Source organism: Telopea speciosissima, chromosome 4 (assembly GCF_018873765.1).
Source record: "Telopea speciosissima isolate NSW1024214 ecotype Mountain lineage chromosome 4, Tspe_v1, whole genome shotgun sequence".
Classification (NCBI taxonomy): Eukaryota; Viridiplantae; Streptophyta; class Magnoliopsida; order Proteales; family Proteaceae; genus Telopea; species Telopea speciosissima.
This window is the reverse complement of record NC_057919.1, coordinates 64,390,052-64,409,022: the sequence shown is the minus strand read 5'-3', so window position 1 is coordinate 64,409,022 and position 18,971 is coordinate 64,390,052. Positions and strand designations below refer to the sequence as shown.

Sequence of the window (18,971 nt, the reverse complement as noted above, 5' to 3'; positions counted from 1 at the left end):
CCGCGTTTCGAGCTGGCTGCACAGCTTCCCCTTCAGGTTGCTCCCTCGGCTTGGCTGCGCCTACGTTTCTCCCCTTTCTGCAAAACTCCTTTGCGTGGCCCAGTTTCGAACAGCTTGTGCAATACAGTGGGAGTTTTTCGTAGACAATTTTCTGGTAAAAGCCCGTCGTCCCACATCCTATCCAAACCTTTGCTGGTAAATCCCTTCTGAGATCGACCTCCACGTAGAACCTGGCTTCAACAGTGCGTGTAGCTGCAGTTGTAGCCCCATCCACCTTCAAGAACCTGCCTATCGCTCCAGCGATTGAAACCAGAAAATTCCCCTAATAAAAGTTGACGGCAGACCTAGCAGGGAGACCTACACCGAGGCGAAGGGGGATTCCCACCCAGAAACGAAGTCTGAGAACCACTAAAGAAATCTTAGCAGGAAGCCCTGAACGTATACCTGTTCTTTCAGCCAGACTTTGACGAGGACAACGACGCTGAGAACCTCAACAGGACATGCCTCCGGTCCAGAACAAAGACGACCACATCGCCTTGCACGAAGAGAGACTTCTGGAGATAAGCCTTGATCGAGTGCAGGGAGGGCCTACCGTGACTGCATTTAGCAATCAGCGAGGTCGAGAAAGCCTTCTCCGATAACTCGATTTCCTCTTTGGAGAAGAACACCGCAAGGCCACCAAAGAATGACGAAGGCTTTCTCACGGGAATATTTGCGCGAGGCCTTGAAGAGCCAGCAGGGCATAACAATCGAGTAACCACATCGGCAAAAGAAGAAGCAGGGCCACCCGTAGGGACCCCACCAGGGGAGAGATCAGGTGGGTACTCCTCCCGAGAAGGAGGACCAGCCATGGCCAGGCACGCCGCAAAACTCCAAAAACCCTACCCTGCGCCACGGGAGCTTAACGTACACCCCCACAATAGAACATATGGTTCCCTAGGTATCTTTTTTCTGCATTTTAGACCAAAAACAACTAATCTTTTACCTCCTGATCAACACACAGATGCGCTACCTCCCCATCCTGCTCAAGCCCAACAGAAGGCAACAGACAAAAGAGAGAAAGCAGCAATCGAAGTTAATGAAGAATCTGACTCAGAACCTCTCCGGAAATGTCCAAAGAAAAGTGCGGTCGGGACCCCGGCTGGACGCACCAGGTCAAGGGCAATCAAGAAGAAAGAAAATCCAAAGGCCGATGAAGCCAAACTCTTCAAGTTATCGACCTTTGGATCATCCGAGAGGACCCATTCTTCGCCAGTGACCGATCATGCTCCTCTCCAATCCAACCGGGAAATTGGGGTCAGTCCATCCAAGTCCAAAAAAGAAATTGGCGCCAGCCCATCTAAGTCCGTCCACCTCCCACTGGCCAATCCAACCAAAATGGTGGCAGACGTGGAAAACCTCGAGGAGACCACATCTAAACTGACCCCGGTAAGGCGCTTAACACTTCCAAAATTAGCCCCTTTCTTGAAGAAAAAGACTGATTCATTCATAAAACACAGGTTGATGAAGACATGCATTACTTAGCCTTCTTTGAAGAAACAATCGTGTCCACGGGGTCCCGTAAGTCGGCTGCCCTTTCTGCAAGCCCTGCCACAGTGACTCCTAATGAATCCGCCCTGGAACAAGCAACCAAACTGGTTGAATCTGTCAAAGACTGGACCATGGTGAGGATGGTTGAAGAGAAGAAGACTCCTGAGCTGCAAACTGCTCTGGAGGTGCTCATTGCTGATCCATCCAACACCCCAAACCGGGCCGAATTCTACAAAACCTTCCAGAGCCTGCTCAACTTTATCGAAAAGGAAGCCCCTACTGCGATCGAAGCGATAGCAGATGCAAAGAAGGAGTCCCAACACAAAGTTGATTCAACCAAAGCCATAAGCAAGATACACGAGGCCCTGAAGAAGATCAAGGCAGAGGAAGGCATCCTAAAAGATAAGAGCCAACAGTTGCAAGACGAGATTGACTGCCTCCAGAAAGACAAGGACTCCGTGCTGGAAGAACTAACGGCCAAGAAAAGTGAAGGCCGAAAGCTAGCCGTGGAAGGCCGAAGGATTAATCAATCCTTGAAAGAGTCAATCAACCTGGAGACTGTCTTGATACCCCAGCGTAAGAGGGCAAAGAAAATCCTGAGCAAGATTGACAACAACTTGCAAGAAGTTTGGCTTCGTTTCTGAACTCCCTTTGACCAGCTACTAGTGCTTTACTTTCTTTTTTCTTTTTTTCTTTTTTTTTTCTGGTGACATCTTTTGTTTGGCCAGAGAGATGGCCTTTTGACAAACTGTTCTTCATCCTCTAATTTGACTTCTCTTTTACTATGCACTCCCACATGGTTGGGTGATAGGTATTTAGAAACCTACCATTAATCGGCCTCAAATGCACATCACCATTCAAGCTTTTCAACCTATAAACCCCACCTGGTAAGGCCTGAAAAACAACGAAAGGCCCTTCCCAAGTAGGTGACCATTTGCCATAAACTCGGTCTTTGGTACCCACAGGCAAAATAGTCTTAAGGACCAAATCCCCTTCCTGAAAGGTCTTCAACTTCACCCTCTTATTGTATGCCTTGGCTACTTTTGCCTTTTAAGCAAGCAAACAATCCAAGGCTCGCAAGCGTTCTTCGTCCACACTTTCCAGTTCTGAGAGCATGGCCTCTGCATAACCCTCAGGGGTCAACCTATGTTGCTGAGCCACCCTTGCTGACTTGACAGTGACCTCTAAAGGCAAAACCGCATCATGACTGTATGTTAAAGCGTACGGTGTAGTCCCGGTAGTCGATCGTTTTGACGTCCGGAAAGCCCAAAGGACTTCAGACAATAAGTCTGCCCAGCTCTTAGAATTTTGGTCGATAACCTTGGATAAAATTCCCTTCAAAACTTTATTACTCGACTCTGCCTGACCGTTACCCTGCGCATAGTAAGGCATCGAGAAAGTGATAGTTATCCCGTACTCAGAGGCGAAACGGTCAACATCTCCTCCTGAGAAAACCCCTCCATTATCACAAGTGATAGTCTCAGGGAGACCAAAACGATGGATAATGTGTTATTTCAAAAACTGAATAATGTCGGCCTGGCTGACCGACTTCATTGAGACTGCCTCCACCCACTTAGTAAAATAATCCGTAGCCACTACAACAAAGCAGAAACCCTTGGTAGCGGGCGGACTAATCTTCCCAATCAAGTCCATAGCCCATCCTCTGAATGTACATGGTTTGACAACCGGGTTGAACTGAGTCGCGGGCACCCACTGGACTGGACCATGCCTCTGGCACGCCTGGCACCCCTTGGCATACCTGACGCAATCTTCCAAAATTGTGGGCCAATAAAAGCCATATCGTCTAATCAACCACCTCATCTTCTGTCCGGCCTGGTGCGACCCGCAAATGCCTTCATGACTCTCAGCCATAATGAGCATTGACTCGTTTAGGCCCACGCACTTCAATAGGTCATCAAAACCCCTCTTGAACAGCTCGTCTCCCAAGACTACATAATTTAAGGCCCGAAACTTCGTTCTTCGGTCAAAGCTCTACTTAAATAATATATCGCCTGTTCAAACCCCGACTCGTTGTCCTGCACCAGAAGGCTGCCGACGGACTCCTCGGCGGCCGAAATGTAAATCTTCAAGGGTATGCCCCTTCGCGGTGGTGTTAAAACTGGCGGATTCACCAAATACCGCTTTATCTCCTCGAACGCTCTTTGGTGAACTTCACCCCAACAAAATTCATCTTCTGACCGGAGTTTCAAAAGAGGCGAGAAAGCCCGAACTCTGCCGGCCGAGTTAGAGATGAATCGACGAAGGAAGTTCACCTACCCCAAGATTCGCTGCAGCTCCTTTTTATTTCTGGGAGGCGCGGCTTGCAGGATGGCCTTGGTTTTATTGGAATCAACTTCGATCCCCTTACGATGAACCAAAAACCCCAAAAAGTTTCCGGCCAAAACGCCGAAGGCACACTTTAAAGGGTTCATTTTCAAGCCATGTTGCCTCATGCGCTCAAAGGATCTACGCAAATGGACGAGATGTGTCTCCTCTTCAGATTTGACCACGATGTCATCGATGTATACTTCCAAGAAAACGCCAATCATGTCATGAAAAATTGTATTCATCCCCCGCTGATACGTGGCACCAGCGTTTTTGAGACCAAATGGCATCACGACTCACTCATACGTCCCCAGGGCACCTAAACGCCGTTTTCAACACATCCTCTTTTGCAATGAAAATCTGATTATATCCGGAGTGACCATCCATGAAGGACAAAATCCGGTGTTTAGAAGCCGAATCCACCAACATATCGGCAATCGGCATTGGATACTCATCTTTCGGGGTAACAGAGTTTAGATCACGAAAATCAATGCAAACTCTGAGTTTACCATTTTTCTTCATGACCGGGACAATATTAGCCAACCATTCTACGTAGCGGGTAGGGCGAATAAACCCTACCTTAAGAAGACGCTCAATTTCTTCTTTAACCTTTGTGATTACTTCAGGGGCCATTCGCCTAGGTAACTGTTTAACTGGTTTAAAACCGTCCTTAATAGGCAAACAATGTTCGACCAGTTTTCGGTCTAAGTCAGGCAACTCAGGATAATCCCAAGCAAAGCAATCCTTATATTCAAACAGAACGTCTACAAGTTTTGCGTGGAATTCAGGCTCCAGCAAACCGCTTACAAAATTGGTTTATCTGTCTTCCTCAGTTCCTAAATTTATTTCTACCAAAGGATCCTGTACTTCAGCCAAAGTATCCTCCAACTTGACCGCAGCTGGCTTAAGATCCTTTAATTGCAGGCTCTCATAAATGGGCTCAGTCGTGCAGACCGAACTCTCCACCGCTCGCTACTCTAAGTCAAAGAGTAAGAGCCGCGTCCTAACATCCTCTACGGCCCTGAGTCTCTAGTGCTGATCAACCATTAACATCATTGAGCACTTTATCCGGCCCGTCAAAGCAAGACAGCCTAAACAGATCGCTCAAAGTAGGGCACAACTGTCCCTTGACCTCCAGGGCTACGGAGGAGGTACTCATAGCAATGGGCTTCCCAAACTCGTCCTCTCCGACGAACTTAATTGGGCGGACATTACCCTCATAGAACCGAGCTTCTCTATGATTAGCAGTGACCAGAAAAGGTCTATTGTCAGCCGCTACCCTCTCTACTTCTCCTTTATCCGCCCAAAACACCAAAACCTGATGAAGTGATGATGGAACGCAACTATTTGCGTGGATCCAATCTCGGCCAAGGAGGGCATTGTAGTTAGCCATAGCATCCATGACAAAGAAGGCTGTCACTAACACACGGTCCCCAATTCTTAACTCCACGGGGAGGATTCCTTTCGGTCTGGTAGCAGCTCCCAAGAAATTCGTAACCGCGACGTCCGCCTTGACCAAATCATTTTTGCCCTTGTTCAACTTCTTCAGCATACGTACCGGAAGGATGTTCACCGCGGCTCCATTGTCAATAAGCACCCTTGTCACATGCTTACCGTCCATTTGAGAACTGACATACAAAGGTTTTAAATGTTGGGTCATTTCTTTTGTTGGTTTCTCAAAGAGAACACTTGGGGCCAATCCGCCTCTAGAGCTCACATGTTGTTTCACTGACCGTTCGGTCTCAACTTGGAAACTACTATCAACCGCTTGAACCTCCTCAACCATCGGTCGGTCATTAGAAAAACTATTGACCTTGTGATCGATAATCTCTGGTCTGCCCTTCTCTTCGACTACTTCCTCATCTAAAGGAAAGTCCTGTCCTAGGCTTGACCGGAAAATGACCGACAAAACATACACCATATTCACCGGCACGTCAACAGGAACATCCCCAATCAGAAGCTTGACGTACTCATGGAACTCCGTATCGTCAGTATACTCTTGTTGAGAATAATTGGAGGTCCCCTTAAGAGATGAGAACTCAGAATCATTAGAATCTTCCCCTACTAACTTTTCCCCTTCTCCTATCTCTTGTTCGACCTCACAACTTGTGTCCCGGCCAAGGGCTTTTCCTTGTCCTGCCCCTTCAACCAAAGGGCTAGCCTTTGCTAACCTCCCTCTGAAGGAGCCTGACGCTTGACTGTGGTGATTTGTCCTCTTGCGAAACCTTGTCCTGGTCGTGGAGCTGGTGTGGTTTCTTTTAAATGACACCTTTGCTCCTAACTTCAACGACGCGTGGCAGCCTGCTGCCTCTGTGATGCATCTCCAAGAAGGAAGAAGAAGAAGAAGAAACCCTAAACTTAGGGTTTAAATAGGGAGCCGTAGGCTAGGATTTCTATTTTTCCATACTTGGTTATTTTTCTGTTTTTTAGATTGAACCGGCTTAAATTGGTTGCATCCAATTGGTTCAATTGGTCTAATTTAAGTGAAATGTTCCTATTGGCTAATAGGTTCTTATATCCTATTGGCTAGTATGGAATCTTCACTTAAGTTAATTGTTCTAAGTTAGATTCTTTTATTTTTAAGTTAGTAGGGGTAGTTAAGTCATTATACTATTTTAAGTAATTAATTAGACTTAAACCTCTCCCTTCCACGTTTTTGTGAAGGAGAGGCATTTAATTTGTAGTAGGAATTGGCCTATGGCCTTATTATAAATATAAGAGATCGTGGGAGGCTCCCCCACAATTGAAATTTGAATTAAAAGACTGTTTTCTCGCTTTGGTGCCGCTGCTTGCTCCTTGCTCTTGAAGTGTTTGCATCCTTGTGGGTACATCAAGGTGGAAGGGTGGGTGGAATCCTGCGACTCCTTACGCCGTGATGGCTGGGAGGGTCTCTCTTCGAAGGTGATTTCATCCTTCATCCCTTAACTTGCTGCCGGTGGAATCCTATAGTAAGTTGAGATTTAAATTTCTGTTTTTAGTTTACTTACCTCCCCCATTCGATCCCTCTTGTTTTTCTATTTGAATTTCCAAAACCCTAGATCATCTAGGCATTATCCAGCCATCATCCTACCTCTGTTTTACACCAAAATCAGAGCACAGCCTTCCCATACCATCTCCCCCACTCGACCAGACTTGCTGCCCATTCTATCCAGCCAAACCCTAAAATCCCTCTTATCCTTTAAACCCTAAAAAAACCCTAATTTTCTGCTGGGACATATTCAGCCATCAGAAAACCTCCCTGCTGCAGCCGAACCTTCCCCTAGTCCCTCTAACACTCGACCTTAAGCCCTGCCCCTGAATCCCATCAGAAACCCCAGTTTTGGCTATTTTCCTAATTTTAAAAACCCGGAACCCTAACCCTAAATCTGCAGAATTTTGAAACCTAACCAAATCCAGATATTTTTATACCATAATGACCCTCTAAACCTGCAGATTAAAACCCTATAAACCCCATTCCCAAATTCCCATCCTAAACCCTAATTTTGCCCTAAAACAGCCCCTAATCAGCCCTAAACAGCAGGCTTGACCAAAGCTTGATTCCAATTGGCTCCTAGTAGGATTATCACCTATTCTAGGACTACATTACTCTGCCAACGCCTCGTTTGGGTCCTGGTCATACCAGACCTGCCGTCAAAGGGAAATTTCGGGTGCCTAACAAAATGCCAACGCCCACCCCTTCACTCCTCGGTCTTAGGCTTCACCGAGCGGCGAATTTCGCCTTCTCGAACACTTCCCGTCGAAGGCCTGGTCACGATTGATTCGATCCGTCCAGATCCCAGAATTGGGGGTCTCGAGATGCGGTCCTTGATTGAAACTCGGTCTAGCCTATCCCTTGAACGGCTTCACGCCAACCTGTACCCATCTCTTGGCCGTGGTGAGCGGGACTACCTCGATCGCCACCGACACACACTTGGTGGCTCGCTCTGTTTCTTTCGGCCAAAGAACAACCTCTGTGACTTCTCATACCGGTCACGGGACCACTTATATCCCTGATCCTTCTTGCACGGACTGTGCTCAGGTGTTGTGAAGGCAGACCGGCCTCGCCTACCCCGGTCTCGTGGTTCCTCCTTCTGTTTGTCTTGATCATCGAATAGTCGCCTACATTGGGTACAAACTCCCCATTGAAAACTGCTTTCCTTCCCAGGATCGTCAACCCTGACGGCTTTACTCCCTAAAGCTGACCGATGTGAGTGCTGCGAGATATTCACAGGGCTGTCTCTTCCACGATGTCGTGCCCCTAGCAATTCCAAGTCCACCATGTTTACTACCGCCAGAAACGGGTCCTTATCTACCAACATGGCCCCTTTGTCCCTTTCTGGGAACTTTAGCCAGCCATCGTTAATCACCCGCTGCAAAGCCATACGCAGAACAATGCAACTATTAGTATAGTGGGTATAGGAGTTATGCCATTCGCAATACCTTTTGTCTTTAATCTCTTCTGAAGACGGGATCCTATGTCCCTCAGAAAGCTTAATCTGCTTGTCTCTCAGCAACTGGTCAAAGATAAGCTCTGCCTTAGTTATGTCATAAGAATACCTATTCCTTGACTCATAACCTTTGGCCTACACAGACCTCGGCGGTGTGCTAAGTTTTGGCCGTTCATCAAAGCGGGCCAAGACTTTACACGTGTAAGGTTTTCCTGACACGATTTCCGCCACGCTCACTTCGGCCTCAAACTCTTCTTCATCATCAGAGTCGCGGTGAGCAAAGCTCACGATCTTATTATCGGTAAAACTGGGCATGGAAACGATCTTCCATCTCCCTCCAGTTTTGTACCGAATTCGCTAGTAAATTAATGTACCATGTGAAGGCTGAACCAGTCAAAGAATTAGGGAAAAGCCTCATCTTAACTACTTCATTTGCCCCCTGCGATCCACATTGGACAGTAAACCTCGCAATGTGCTCAACAGTTGACATGTTGTCTTCCCCCGAGAACTTTGCAAACTCCGGGATTTTAAAGGTGCGCCCCAAATCTATTTGGTCCAAGTATTCAGGGTATGGTTTGCGGTAGACCGGACATGTGACCGGTCTAAACAGTGGGTTAATCTGGTCTTGAATTAGGCAAAATAACTCCCCCTGATCTAAAAGTACCTGATTCATCGGGTTAACCGGTCCTGGCACCGGATGTCTCTCGTGCGCCTCCGGCTAACCGACCTGAGGAAGATTCTGGCCTACATACAGCCAATCCTGATCCAGAAGATTTGGCCGCTGAGCTTACGGCCTTTGATTGAATCCGAGATTCCCATATCCGGACAAAGGTGCCCCAAAATTTCCTCTGACCCCTGGCACAGCATTCGGCCCTCCTACAACAAGGTGCGCGACAGGAGTTGCTGGGCCTGAGTGAACATTAGCCCCTCCAGGCTGTGTCACAACAACAGCTGGTACGGCCTGCTCAACTGACTGGCCGTTGCTGCCGCCAAGCGCGACAGGCCCTTGGATGGCCTGGTTGTGACCGAAAACTTGCGATTGCTGTTGATTTGCCACAAGGGTGACGAGTTGCTCAATACGGGCTTGCTGCCCATTGTAAGATCAAGTCATTTCAACCGCAATCTGGCACATCTCTTCAGCCATCGGACGCAAACAACCCTGCAGGGCAACCACCAACTACCGAGCAACATCCTGCTCTGGCCTATCCCCTGGCACCACTGCAGCCTGTTGTCCCTCGCTTCCTACCGAATTCGAATCCGCAGCGCCATCTTCATTCCTCGATTGCGCTCTTGTACTCACTCTATTCGTCATTGAGGAGTGTCCCACCGAGTGTGCCAAAAATGTTTCCCTGTTTTTACTCCGGTCAACGTTCAATCGTTGGGAAGCAAAGTATCAGGTGACGAGGAGTTCCCTCTGGCCTTGGTTCTCCAAGGACTTCAAACACACACAAACGCAGCAAAGAAAGTAATTGACACAAACTAAAATGAGGCAAAATCTTCTTTACTTCGTCGAAATGAAAAGTGATACACATCAGTCCTCACGAGAGGCTGCTTCGCGTAAACAAAAGAAAGTCCTAAGTTAAGTTAAATTACTCCTACTCCTAGAAAGATAGAATTTGCAGAGTTTGATCATTTGTTGGATCACTACTACTTTGCCAGCCTTCCTTTAATACTAGGACGAAGGCAGTTACAACCTCCTGGAATCCTGGAATAGTAGGCATGCCAAACTCCCTTAACCGCCATTGTCAATCCAAAGCTAACTGACCCAATCACGCTCCCGAGCTGAAGAAACCAAACCAAACCAAACCGGGACTCGCACCATTTGAAAAATGAGGAGTAAACAGGTATAAACCCTCATCGGTTATCTAGGACCTTGGATGTCTTAATATATCCTCGGGCAATCTCCACCCAATGCCTTAAGGTTTTGGGTTGGACCCCAAGCGGTATTGTGTGGGCTTTCCCACTTTATTTCATAATTCATGCCAGTATCTCCCATCATGGCATCCTTGAAGAACATTAGTTCCACAACCATGAGATCACCATGCTCCATACCAGTAGTTGCTCCTTTCACATAGCCAAATTACATAGATGTTCAGCCTACTCTCTTGTTTACCACTTTGGAGACTCGCCAGATTTCTATTGCCAACCCTCCAACATGCCAATTGCTGCTCCCTCACCCTCTATGGAGTCTAGCCCTACAGAGTTAATGAAGCAGCTGTGTTCTCCCACACAGATCTCTCTTTTCGCTGATGCAACCCAGCCCGCTAATCCATGTGCCGTGACTTGTTCCAGAAATGCTATTCTTACTATCAACCGTTTAGTGGAGTTGCATAAACAATCACACTGCCTAATAAGTCATCTCCATGAGAGCTGTCATGTTTTAATGGCTCTATGCGTAGAGTAAGAAACAGTGAGTTCTCCTAATCCCTCACAAAGGATGAGCGCAATTGGAAGCAAATGGTTCTTTGACATTAAACGGGAAGCTGGTTATACGATTCACCGCGTAATGAACTTTAAGACCAATCGATGATTACAGTAAATTAAAAGGGACAAAATGACAAGGAAAACAAAAGGTTGATGGTTATAATAGCTTAAATGTACCGTTTTCAATAGCAGATAGCAACGAAGATTGTTGCTCCGGGGAAAGGAATTCTCTGCACAACCATAGCCCGTTGACCTCTTCAATCCGATGCCAAATAGGGACTCTATTGTTCGGTGCCTCTGGCTGCAAATGCCTATGGTTATCTTCTTGGCTGTCTGATAATTCGCCAAACACCTCAATAAGAATCTGTTTCTGCTCCTCCGTACCCACACAGTCCATTGAATCTCGGAAACATCGCTGTTCATCTTCTTCGCTTTCTGATGACTCGCCGAATACGTGTTTCAGGATCTGCTTCTGCTCTTCCTTATGGTTCTCCATCTCCATTGGCAGAGGCAAGAGACGTTCCTCCGTACCCACACAATCCATTGAATCTCCGAAACATCGCTGTTCATCTTCTTCGCTTTCTGATGACTCGCCAAATACGTGTTTCAGGATCTGCTTCTGCTCCTCCATATGGTTCTCCTTCTCCATTGGCATAGGCAAGAGAATTTCCTCCGTACGCACACAATCCATTGAATCTCCGAAACATCTCTGTTCATCTTCTTCGCTTTCTGATGACTCGCCAAATACGTGTTTCAGGATCTGCTTCTGCTCCTCCATATGGTTCTCCTTCTCCATTGGCAGAGGCAAGAGAAGTTCCTCCGTACGCACACAATCCATTGAATCTCCGAAACATCTCTGTTCATCTTCTTCGCTTTCTGATGACTCGCCAAATACGTGTTCCAGGAGCTGCTTCTGCTCCTCCATATGGTTCTCCTTCTCAATTGGCAGAGGCAATAGAAGTTCCTTTGTAGTATTCAGATTTTAGACAAGCCTTGCCTCTGCTTCGCAGTTCGCGACTTCGCATACGCCTCTGTACTTACACCCTGTCTTTTGGTTTCGGATACTTAGATCGGCACAGCGCCTCAGGCCCTCAGCTGCCAGTCTTACGAGTATACGATTATACGGTTACATCTTTACCCAAAAAAAAAACAAAAAATTATGCGGTTACACCCATAGTGTCCTCGTGATCCGTGTGGTAGTAGACCCAAGGGTGTCAATCGGTCGGTTAGATCGGTTTGGTTGAGTTTAGTCGGATTGATTTGTTATTGGACCCAAGGGTGTTTTCTTTCTCTCGTTTTTTTCTTTGGGGGGGGGGGGGGTTAATTATCGGGTTACTAGGGTCTCCATTTTTTATTGAGTTCGGTCTAGTTTTTTGTTTTGGCTGGGGCTTTTGTTTGTTTCGGTTCGTTTGGCTTCGATCAGGTTATATAAAACCCAAAATCAAATCGGTACATGTTTGATCCGAGTTGGATCACCACTTTCGATCAATCTATTGCAGGGTCTTTTTTTCCGCCCTCCCTCATTTGAGACAATCTTATTAGTGGTAAGAAGTGTCTGAGGGACACCCCTATAATTTAGAATTTGACACCTTGTTTTCATTGTTTCTTGTCTTATTCTCAAAAGGTTTTTATGATAGGGTTATAAAAGGATTTTTAAAACAAGTTGATGATATTACCCTGTTCTTCGCTGATGATATACTTTTCTTCTATCGTGCTAATCATGAGGATCTTTTTACTATCAAGGCTGTCTTAGATCTTTTCTCTAATATTTCCAGACAGCAAATCAATTATTCTAAAAGTGGTACTTACTTTAGTAGAAATGCGGCTCGTGACCTTAGAATCTCACTCTCGTCCTATCTAGGGATTAAAGAAATGGCTAAGGATTCTGTGTATCTAGGGACTAATATGTTTCTTGGCAGATCTAAAGTTCGAAACTTGGAGGGGGTGGTTTCGCGAATGGAACGCCGGCTCGCTTTATGGAAAACCAAATTCCTCTCTTTTGCTGGACGTAGTGTCCTTATAAAATATGTTTTGGCTTCTACTCCGGCTTTCCTGATGGGCTGTTTCAAGTTCCCTCTGAAAGTTTGCCATAAGATTGACTCTTTATGTCTCAATTTTTGGCTTGGAAATTGTGATAGCTCTAAAAAGAAACACAGCCTTATTTCTTGGAATAGGATGTGCCGACCGAAGACCTGTGGTGGCTTGGGCTTTAGGAAAGCTGAGAACCATAGTAAAGCACTACTCCTAAAACTGGGTTGGCTTTTGCTAAATGAACCGACTTCTTTGTGGGCCAGAACTTTAAAAGCTAAAATTTTTCCCAAGTATAGCCTGTTTGACCCATGCTCCAGGACTAAGAGAGGTTCTTGGATTTGGAATAGCATTTCTTATGTTATTCCTGATTTGGAGAAATAATTGGTCTTCTGAAAAATAGGAACGGGCACCAATACTTTGTTCTGGTATGATCAATGGGTGCCTTCGCTCTCAGGTAACCTTTCTAACCTGACTACAGTGCAAATAAACAAAATCCTCAAACTTCTGCCGATTAGTTACTTCAAATCTGATACAGGTTGGAATGTTGATCTCCTTAAACAATTTATTCCACCAACTATTTTACCTCTTACACAAGCCACTAATTTTTCTTCTTCTGAGGACCGATGGTGGTGTATCAAAACCAAAACTGGTAAATTTCCCACAAGAATTGCAGCTAAAGAATTACAATCTTTGTCTACGAATACTTCTGCAAATTTCTTTGGTTGGTGGAAATTCTGTTGGAAACTTCAAATTCATCCAAAATTTAAGCTTTTTTTCTGGCGTTTGCTCAATACAAGACTCTCTCTCAATGATATTCTATCAAAATGGATCCAGCTTGACTCTACCTGTGCTCTTTGTGGAAATGGTGTTGAATCTCTATGGCACATTTTCCTTTCTTGTGATTGGGTCAAACATGTCTGGGCGGCGGGACCATTGGGACTAAGGCCTGATTCTTTGGAGTTTGAGGACTTCAATATCGTTTGTCGGTTCTTTTATCTTCATTTTTCGGTCAAACAAAACTTTGTTAATTTGGTTTTTTAGTGTTTTTATAATTACTTGTTATTACATTTGGATGAGTAGCAACAAAGCAGTACTGGGTTCTGAAAAAACCTAACCCTCTATGGATTCTAAAGGTTGTTTCGAAATGGATTGTGGATCAACAGTTATCACCTGTCCCTATTACCTCACAGGGTGCTCCAACTCAGGATATAGAAATATCTATTCAATCTACCACCTTTGCTTTACCATTTTATGATTTCCCTATCTTAATTTGTGCAAGATTCTGTGATTCTGGACTAATTGAGGCCGGCTGGTCCTATATAATTTTGGTGCATGGCACGTTTAGGTTTTTTGATGCAAGAAAAATACAACTTACTGCTGACTTGGCTAATTACTGTTTTGCTCTCCGTAAGGGATTGGACCATGCTGCCTGTATTGGGTTGGAGATTAAAGAAGTTTGGTGTGATAATGAACGATTCACCCAATCCCTTCCATCTCCTACCAAATGCTAGTGGCCTTGGACCTTGTTTCACAGTTTTCTTTCTATATCGGATAGAACTCAAAATGTACAGTTTAGGTTTACCACTGATAGTTTGTGTATGGCTATAGCCAAAAATCTGGCTAACAATGTTTGTACTCTAACATCTGTACCCTTTGCTGTTTAATAGTATGTTTTTTTACTTGTTTTCATCAAAAATAAATAAAAAAACAAGTTGAAAGTGACATATTATGTCATTAGCAAAAGATGTCATTGTCATATGCATAGTTTTCGAGTATGCATAGAAATGGCACTATTATCCTCGCTTGGATAAAATTGTGTGTCATGTAGGCCAATAACCACCATGCTACATGATAATAATTATGTTTCTCTATTCTTCTTTTTTTTTTTTTTTTTTTCTCTGGGAACAAAAATATAATAGAAATCTATTTGTTAACATCGGTTCATTTTTTTGTTTCTCGTAATAAACCAAGACCAAAAAAAAAAAATCAATTTGAAGCTTCTCTGTCCCATAAATAAAAAGAAGAAATAAGGAGGGGGGGAGTTGTTCTTTAACGAGCACATGATTGATTTGATGGGCAAAGCAGTAATTTCAAGTTCAAAATAAAACACCACCTCCATTGTAACTTCAACCACCACCATCACCATCTCCACCAAATTTTTAGGTATTCAATTGCATTTTTTTAAATTTATAGAAGTTCAATAAATTGAATTTATTGTGATAACAAACGTGTTTTTGTTTTTTTTTTTTTTTCTGACACAAAAATAGAAATTACCATATGTTGCCAAATGCGTTTTTTTGTCCAGAAATTTGGCCCAGTAACATAAATGCAAAAAGTCATTTTTGGAATAGAAATATAACATGACTCAAATTCAATTATGTAGGTCAATGATATCATATGATTTCATTGTAACCAATGGTATAATTCACTCATATAGGACAACAACTGAATTTGTTGTGGTATTGATACCACGTGGTTTTTTTTTATGATACCATATGGTATCATTACCTTGAATTAGACATTTATTGATACCATATGGAATCATTAAAGTAGAAGATTACAACGGTGGTTGTAATCTTATGCTTTAATGAACAGTTAATAGCAATGAACATGTCAATGCAAGACATCTTTGCTTTTGGTGGAGTTGTTGTTCTTACTGGTCCCAGAGTTCTATAAATCATTTTGATGATTTTGAAATCTATTATTATGTAGGGAACCAATAACATATAGAACAATAGATTATGTGTGTTATTGCATACAGAGACTAGTTGTTTAGTGCTATCAATTTCTTTTGTTATTTTCACAAAAAAAAAAAAAGTTCTTTTTGTTATAGGTCTTATTTGTTTATCAAATAGAACACGTGTTAACTGTGATATTTTGGGTTTGCACAATGTGTAAATCAATTTGATTTAGGACTTTCTTCTACGCATGATCATGATCAAATTGGACTTTATAGTGGGTGATCTGAACCATAAGTTTCACGCTCTTAGTTGCCAAGGATTTTAGTAGTTAGCAATGCCAACTGCTAATCCATCAAAACAATATGTCCCAACAATATTTTGGGATATGTACAATCTGTAATAAAATATAATAAATAATCAAAATGAATAATTTATAAATGGAGTCATAGCTAAGTTTTTTTCAAGTCAAAATGAAGGAGGAATCCCTTCATCAATGGGTATCAATGCGTGTCAAGGAACAATGAAGGCGTTTCAGACCTCCAATATATAAACTTAGATTCGTGAGTGAACCCTTCACCGTGGATGAAGGAAAACTTTTTTCTGCCACTTATATCATAAAATTGTTAATTGGTTCATAACATCGGACACCTAATTGTTGTCGTCATAATTAATTATAGGCTTGACATCTTACAGCAAGTTTTTGAATATCAAAATATCAAATGCTACAACCATCTTGAAATCTCAACTAGTAGTGTAATTATATCATAGCATCAAATTGATGGGACCCATTGTACTATTATACTTAAGAAACAACTAATGTGAAGTAGCAGAGCCGACGGTTGAATGATCTCCAACTCAAGATGTAGCCTCTCCACCCCTATGGAGTGAACCTTCTCCGCCACAGTGGTGTGATCTCCTTCGCCCCAATGGTGTGTTTTTCCCTTTCCTTTCTTTTCTTTCTCCTCTCACAAACCTCATCTCAAATCTCGTACAAACTGAAGCTGGGCCTCCTGATCTCCTCTCAGATTTGTTCAAATCTTGGCAAAAAAATTTCACCAATGACATGATCTTTACCCAGTCCTGCTTGCCCTCGGATCTCCCCATCAAGGCTACCATCTTCATGACCCACGACTATGGGTCCGACATTGTCTGGCTTTTCCAAAAGATCTACATCAACTTTGCCATATGGGGCTACACCGTCTTCACCGTCAATCTTCTCGGCCAAAACCATTATGACAGCCTCCAATGCTACCTCGGCGATATGGAGAAGGTTGCTGCCACTTCCTTCTCCTTCTTTTTCTTCGTCTTTGACCCATAGAGCTTGGAAACTGCCACAAGCCTTTCGTTTGAGCATTTGAGAGTTCGAGCCATCGCAATGGGTGGTGCACCGCCGTCTTCTAGCACTTTAGCCACTGTTACAAGTGTAGCGTTATCTCTGTCACCCCCTGTTGGTACCATGAATGCTATCTATTTCGTTTATGGGGTTTCACAAATAGGTCATGCAGTTACTACTCATCAATTTCAAACGTTTCCTCAGGGTAGTTATCATTATATCTCTAATTCGGTTAGGGGTTACACTTCCATGTCGTCCTTGTTTCTAATGTGGAAGTTATATCGATTACAACAAGCGGATTTTTCCACAAATCCAATACAATGTGGGAATGCATTATCTCCAGCTACGTGGGATGCATTTACTCCATTTAAAGATTATCATGAGTCATTATATATTGGAGGTGGTTACACTACTATGTTCTTGTACTTGTAGTCCCCACACAACTCATGGGTTGGCTTAATATTCCCGGTCCCTCTCTTTGTGATGCCGGAACCCATGAAGCCCTCTAAATTACAACTCTTCCTGTATGGACTCCTTTTTGGTATGGTTGTCACGTGGGCCTCCCTGCCTGACAACAAGATGGTTGGTAAGGCCATCAAGGATCCTGAGAGGCTTAAAATCATTGCATCCAATCCACGAATGTACACAAGGAAGCCCAGGGTGTGCGGGTACATACAAAGTAATTTCTCCAGGGTGAAGGTGATGTTCTTGACAGTGCACGGCACAACCGATAGGGTGATGGCGTCAGAATCTTCAAAAAAATTTGGCTTTGTTGGCTAGTCGATCAGCTAGGAACATTGGGACAAGATAGTCTGTCAATCATTATTATGGAAAATAGTCTGTCAATCATTATTATGGAAAATCACATGGTTTTGTCTGTCATACCCATTCCTCTTGTTACTTGTGCTCATAAGGATCAACATCATGTATCCAATTGTATTGTAAGTTGTGTCTACACATTTTTCTCAAGGGAAACTATTGGGCTTGTTTATACCCTAGTCTGGAAGACCATGTTAACTACATTTATGACAGAATGATCATATTCCACTCCTTAATTGGTTTTGGATATTTCGTTCTCATACCTTGTGTATCTCATGCCTTCTATTTGAATGGAATTTTATTTACCAAAAAAAACCAACTAGTGTGTGTGTGTGTTTTCGTCTTCAATTTATGCCACCTTGGCCTGATATTTATTTAGGATCTTAAAGCCAAAACTTGACCCCTATGGAATCAACACATTGGCATAGGCTGGCGCAAACCTTAGCCTAATTTTAGTTTGGGATCTCAAAGCCTAGATTTGACCATACAGAATCAACATTTGACATAGGTTGGCCCAAACTTTGGCCTATTGGGGAGAGAAAGATAAATGGAAATATAGAAGTAATCTTTATTCTAATATGAAATGATGTAATTGTTCTTCTATTTTTTCACGTGTAACTTAAAGTTAGGAAAATCTTGTTGAATCCAAAGTTGGTGAGACAAACCTTAATTTTTGTCTGTTAAATATAATATAATATGTGTATATATATATATATATATATTTGTTGCGTCAAGAAATTGTCGAGCGGTCCTGCGAGTGCCGTCACCTGCAAGTGGACCAAGGGGTCAACAGAGAGAACCGGTGTGGTTCCGGCCTAGGGCTCTCCGATGCCAAAGTTAGATCTCCTGGCGCAAATAGATGAATAGTGATTATTCAGTATGAGTTTTGATGTCCCCTGATGGGGTTGTGTACCTTGCCTTTTATAGTAGCGTATGGCGGTGTGGAGAGTCCCAGTTTGATGGCGATTGTCCCGTTGAGTGGATAGAGGCCCTGGGTAACGGGGCTCTATCTTGATTGATCATCTCCCCGCGGGAGGGAGTGTCCTAGTGGTATCAAGATCCTTGGTGGATAGATACCCGCGTGTGGTGATAACGTCCTTGGTGCTTGAATCCGCCTGGGTGACATGACCTCTAAGTGGCGGTCTAGAGTCTTGGTGGTGACATGAGTCTTAGCGATACGATCCGGTCATAAGTGGGTAGCCCCCCTCCTCACGTGCCCACGATGCTGTGCCTGGGTGCAGGCCGCGCCTGGGTGAGGCCGCGCCCGAGTAGTGGCCGCGCTTGGGTGAGGCCGCACCCAGGATGTGTGGCCGTGCCAGGGTGAGGCCGCCCCCTGCTGTGTGGCCGCGCCTAGGTGAGGCCGTGCCTGGGTGAGGCCGCGGCGCCTGAGTGAGGCCGCTC

The 18,971-nt window shown here is 44.2% G+C and overlaps 1 protein-coding gene and 1 pseudogene across 1 annotated transcript in view; one reads left to right on the top strand and one right to left on the bottom strand.

The window, feature by feature from the left end:
* The window catches only part of LOC122658718 (alkylated DNA repair protein alkB homolog 8), a 33,064-nt gene extending 21,428 nt beyond the window's left edge, over positions 1-11,636 (bottom strand). Inside the window, exons 1-3 of the mRNA XM_043853807.1 lie at positions 11,524-11,636; positions 11,374-11,478; positions 10,884-11,086 (exon numbers count right to left, since the gene is read on the bottom strand). Coding sequence (XP_043709742.1) covers positions 10,884-11,086; positions 11,374-11,423 — 253 coding nt within the window. The 5' untranslated portion in view covers positions 11,424-11,478; positions 11,524-11,636. The remainder of the gene's footprint in view (positions 1-10,883; positions 11,087-11,373; positions 11,479-11,523) is intronic.
* Positions 11,637-16,481: 4,845 nt separating this feature from the next.
* On the top strand, positions 16,482-17,531 carry LOC122659536 (annotated as a pseudogene).
* Positions 17,532-18,971: the final 1,440 nt, after the last annotated feature.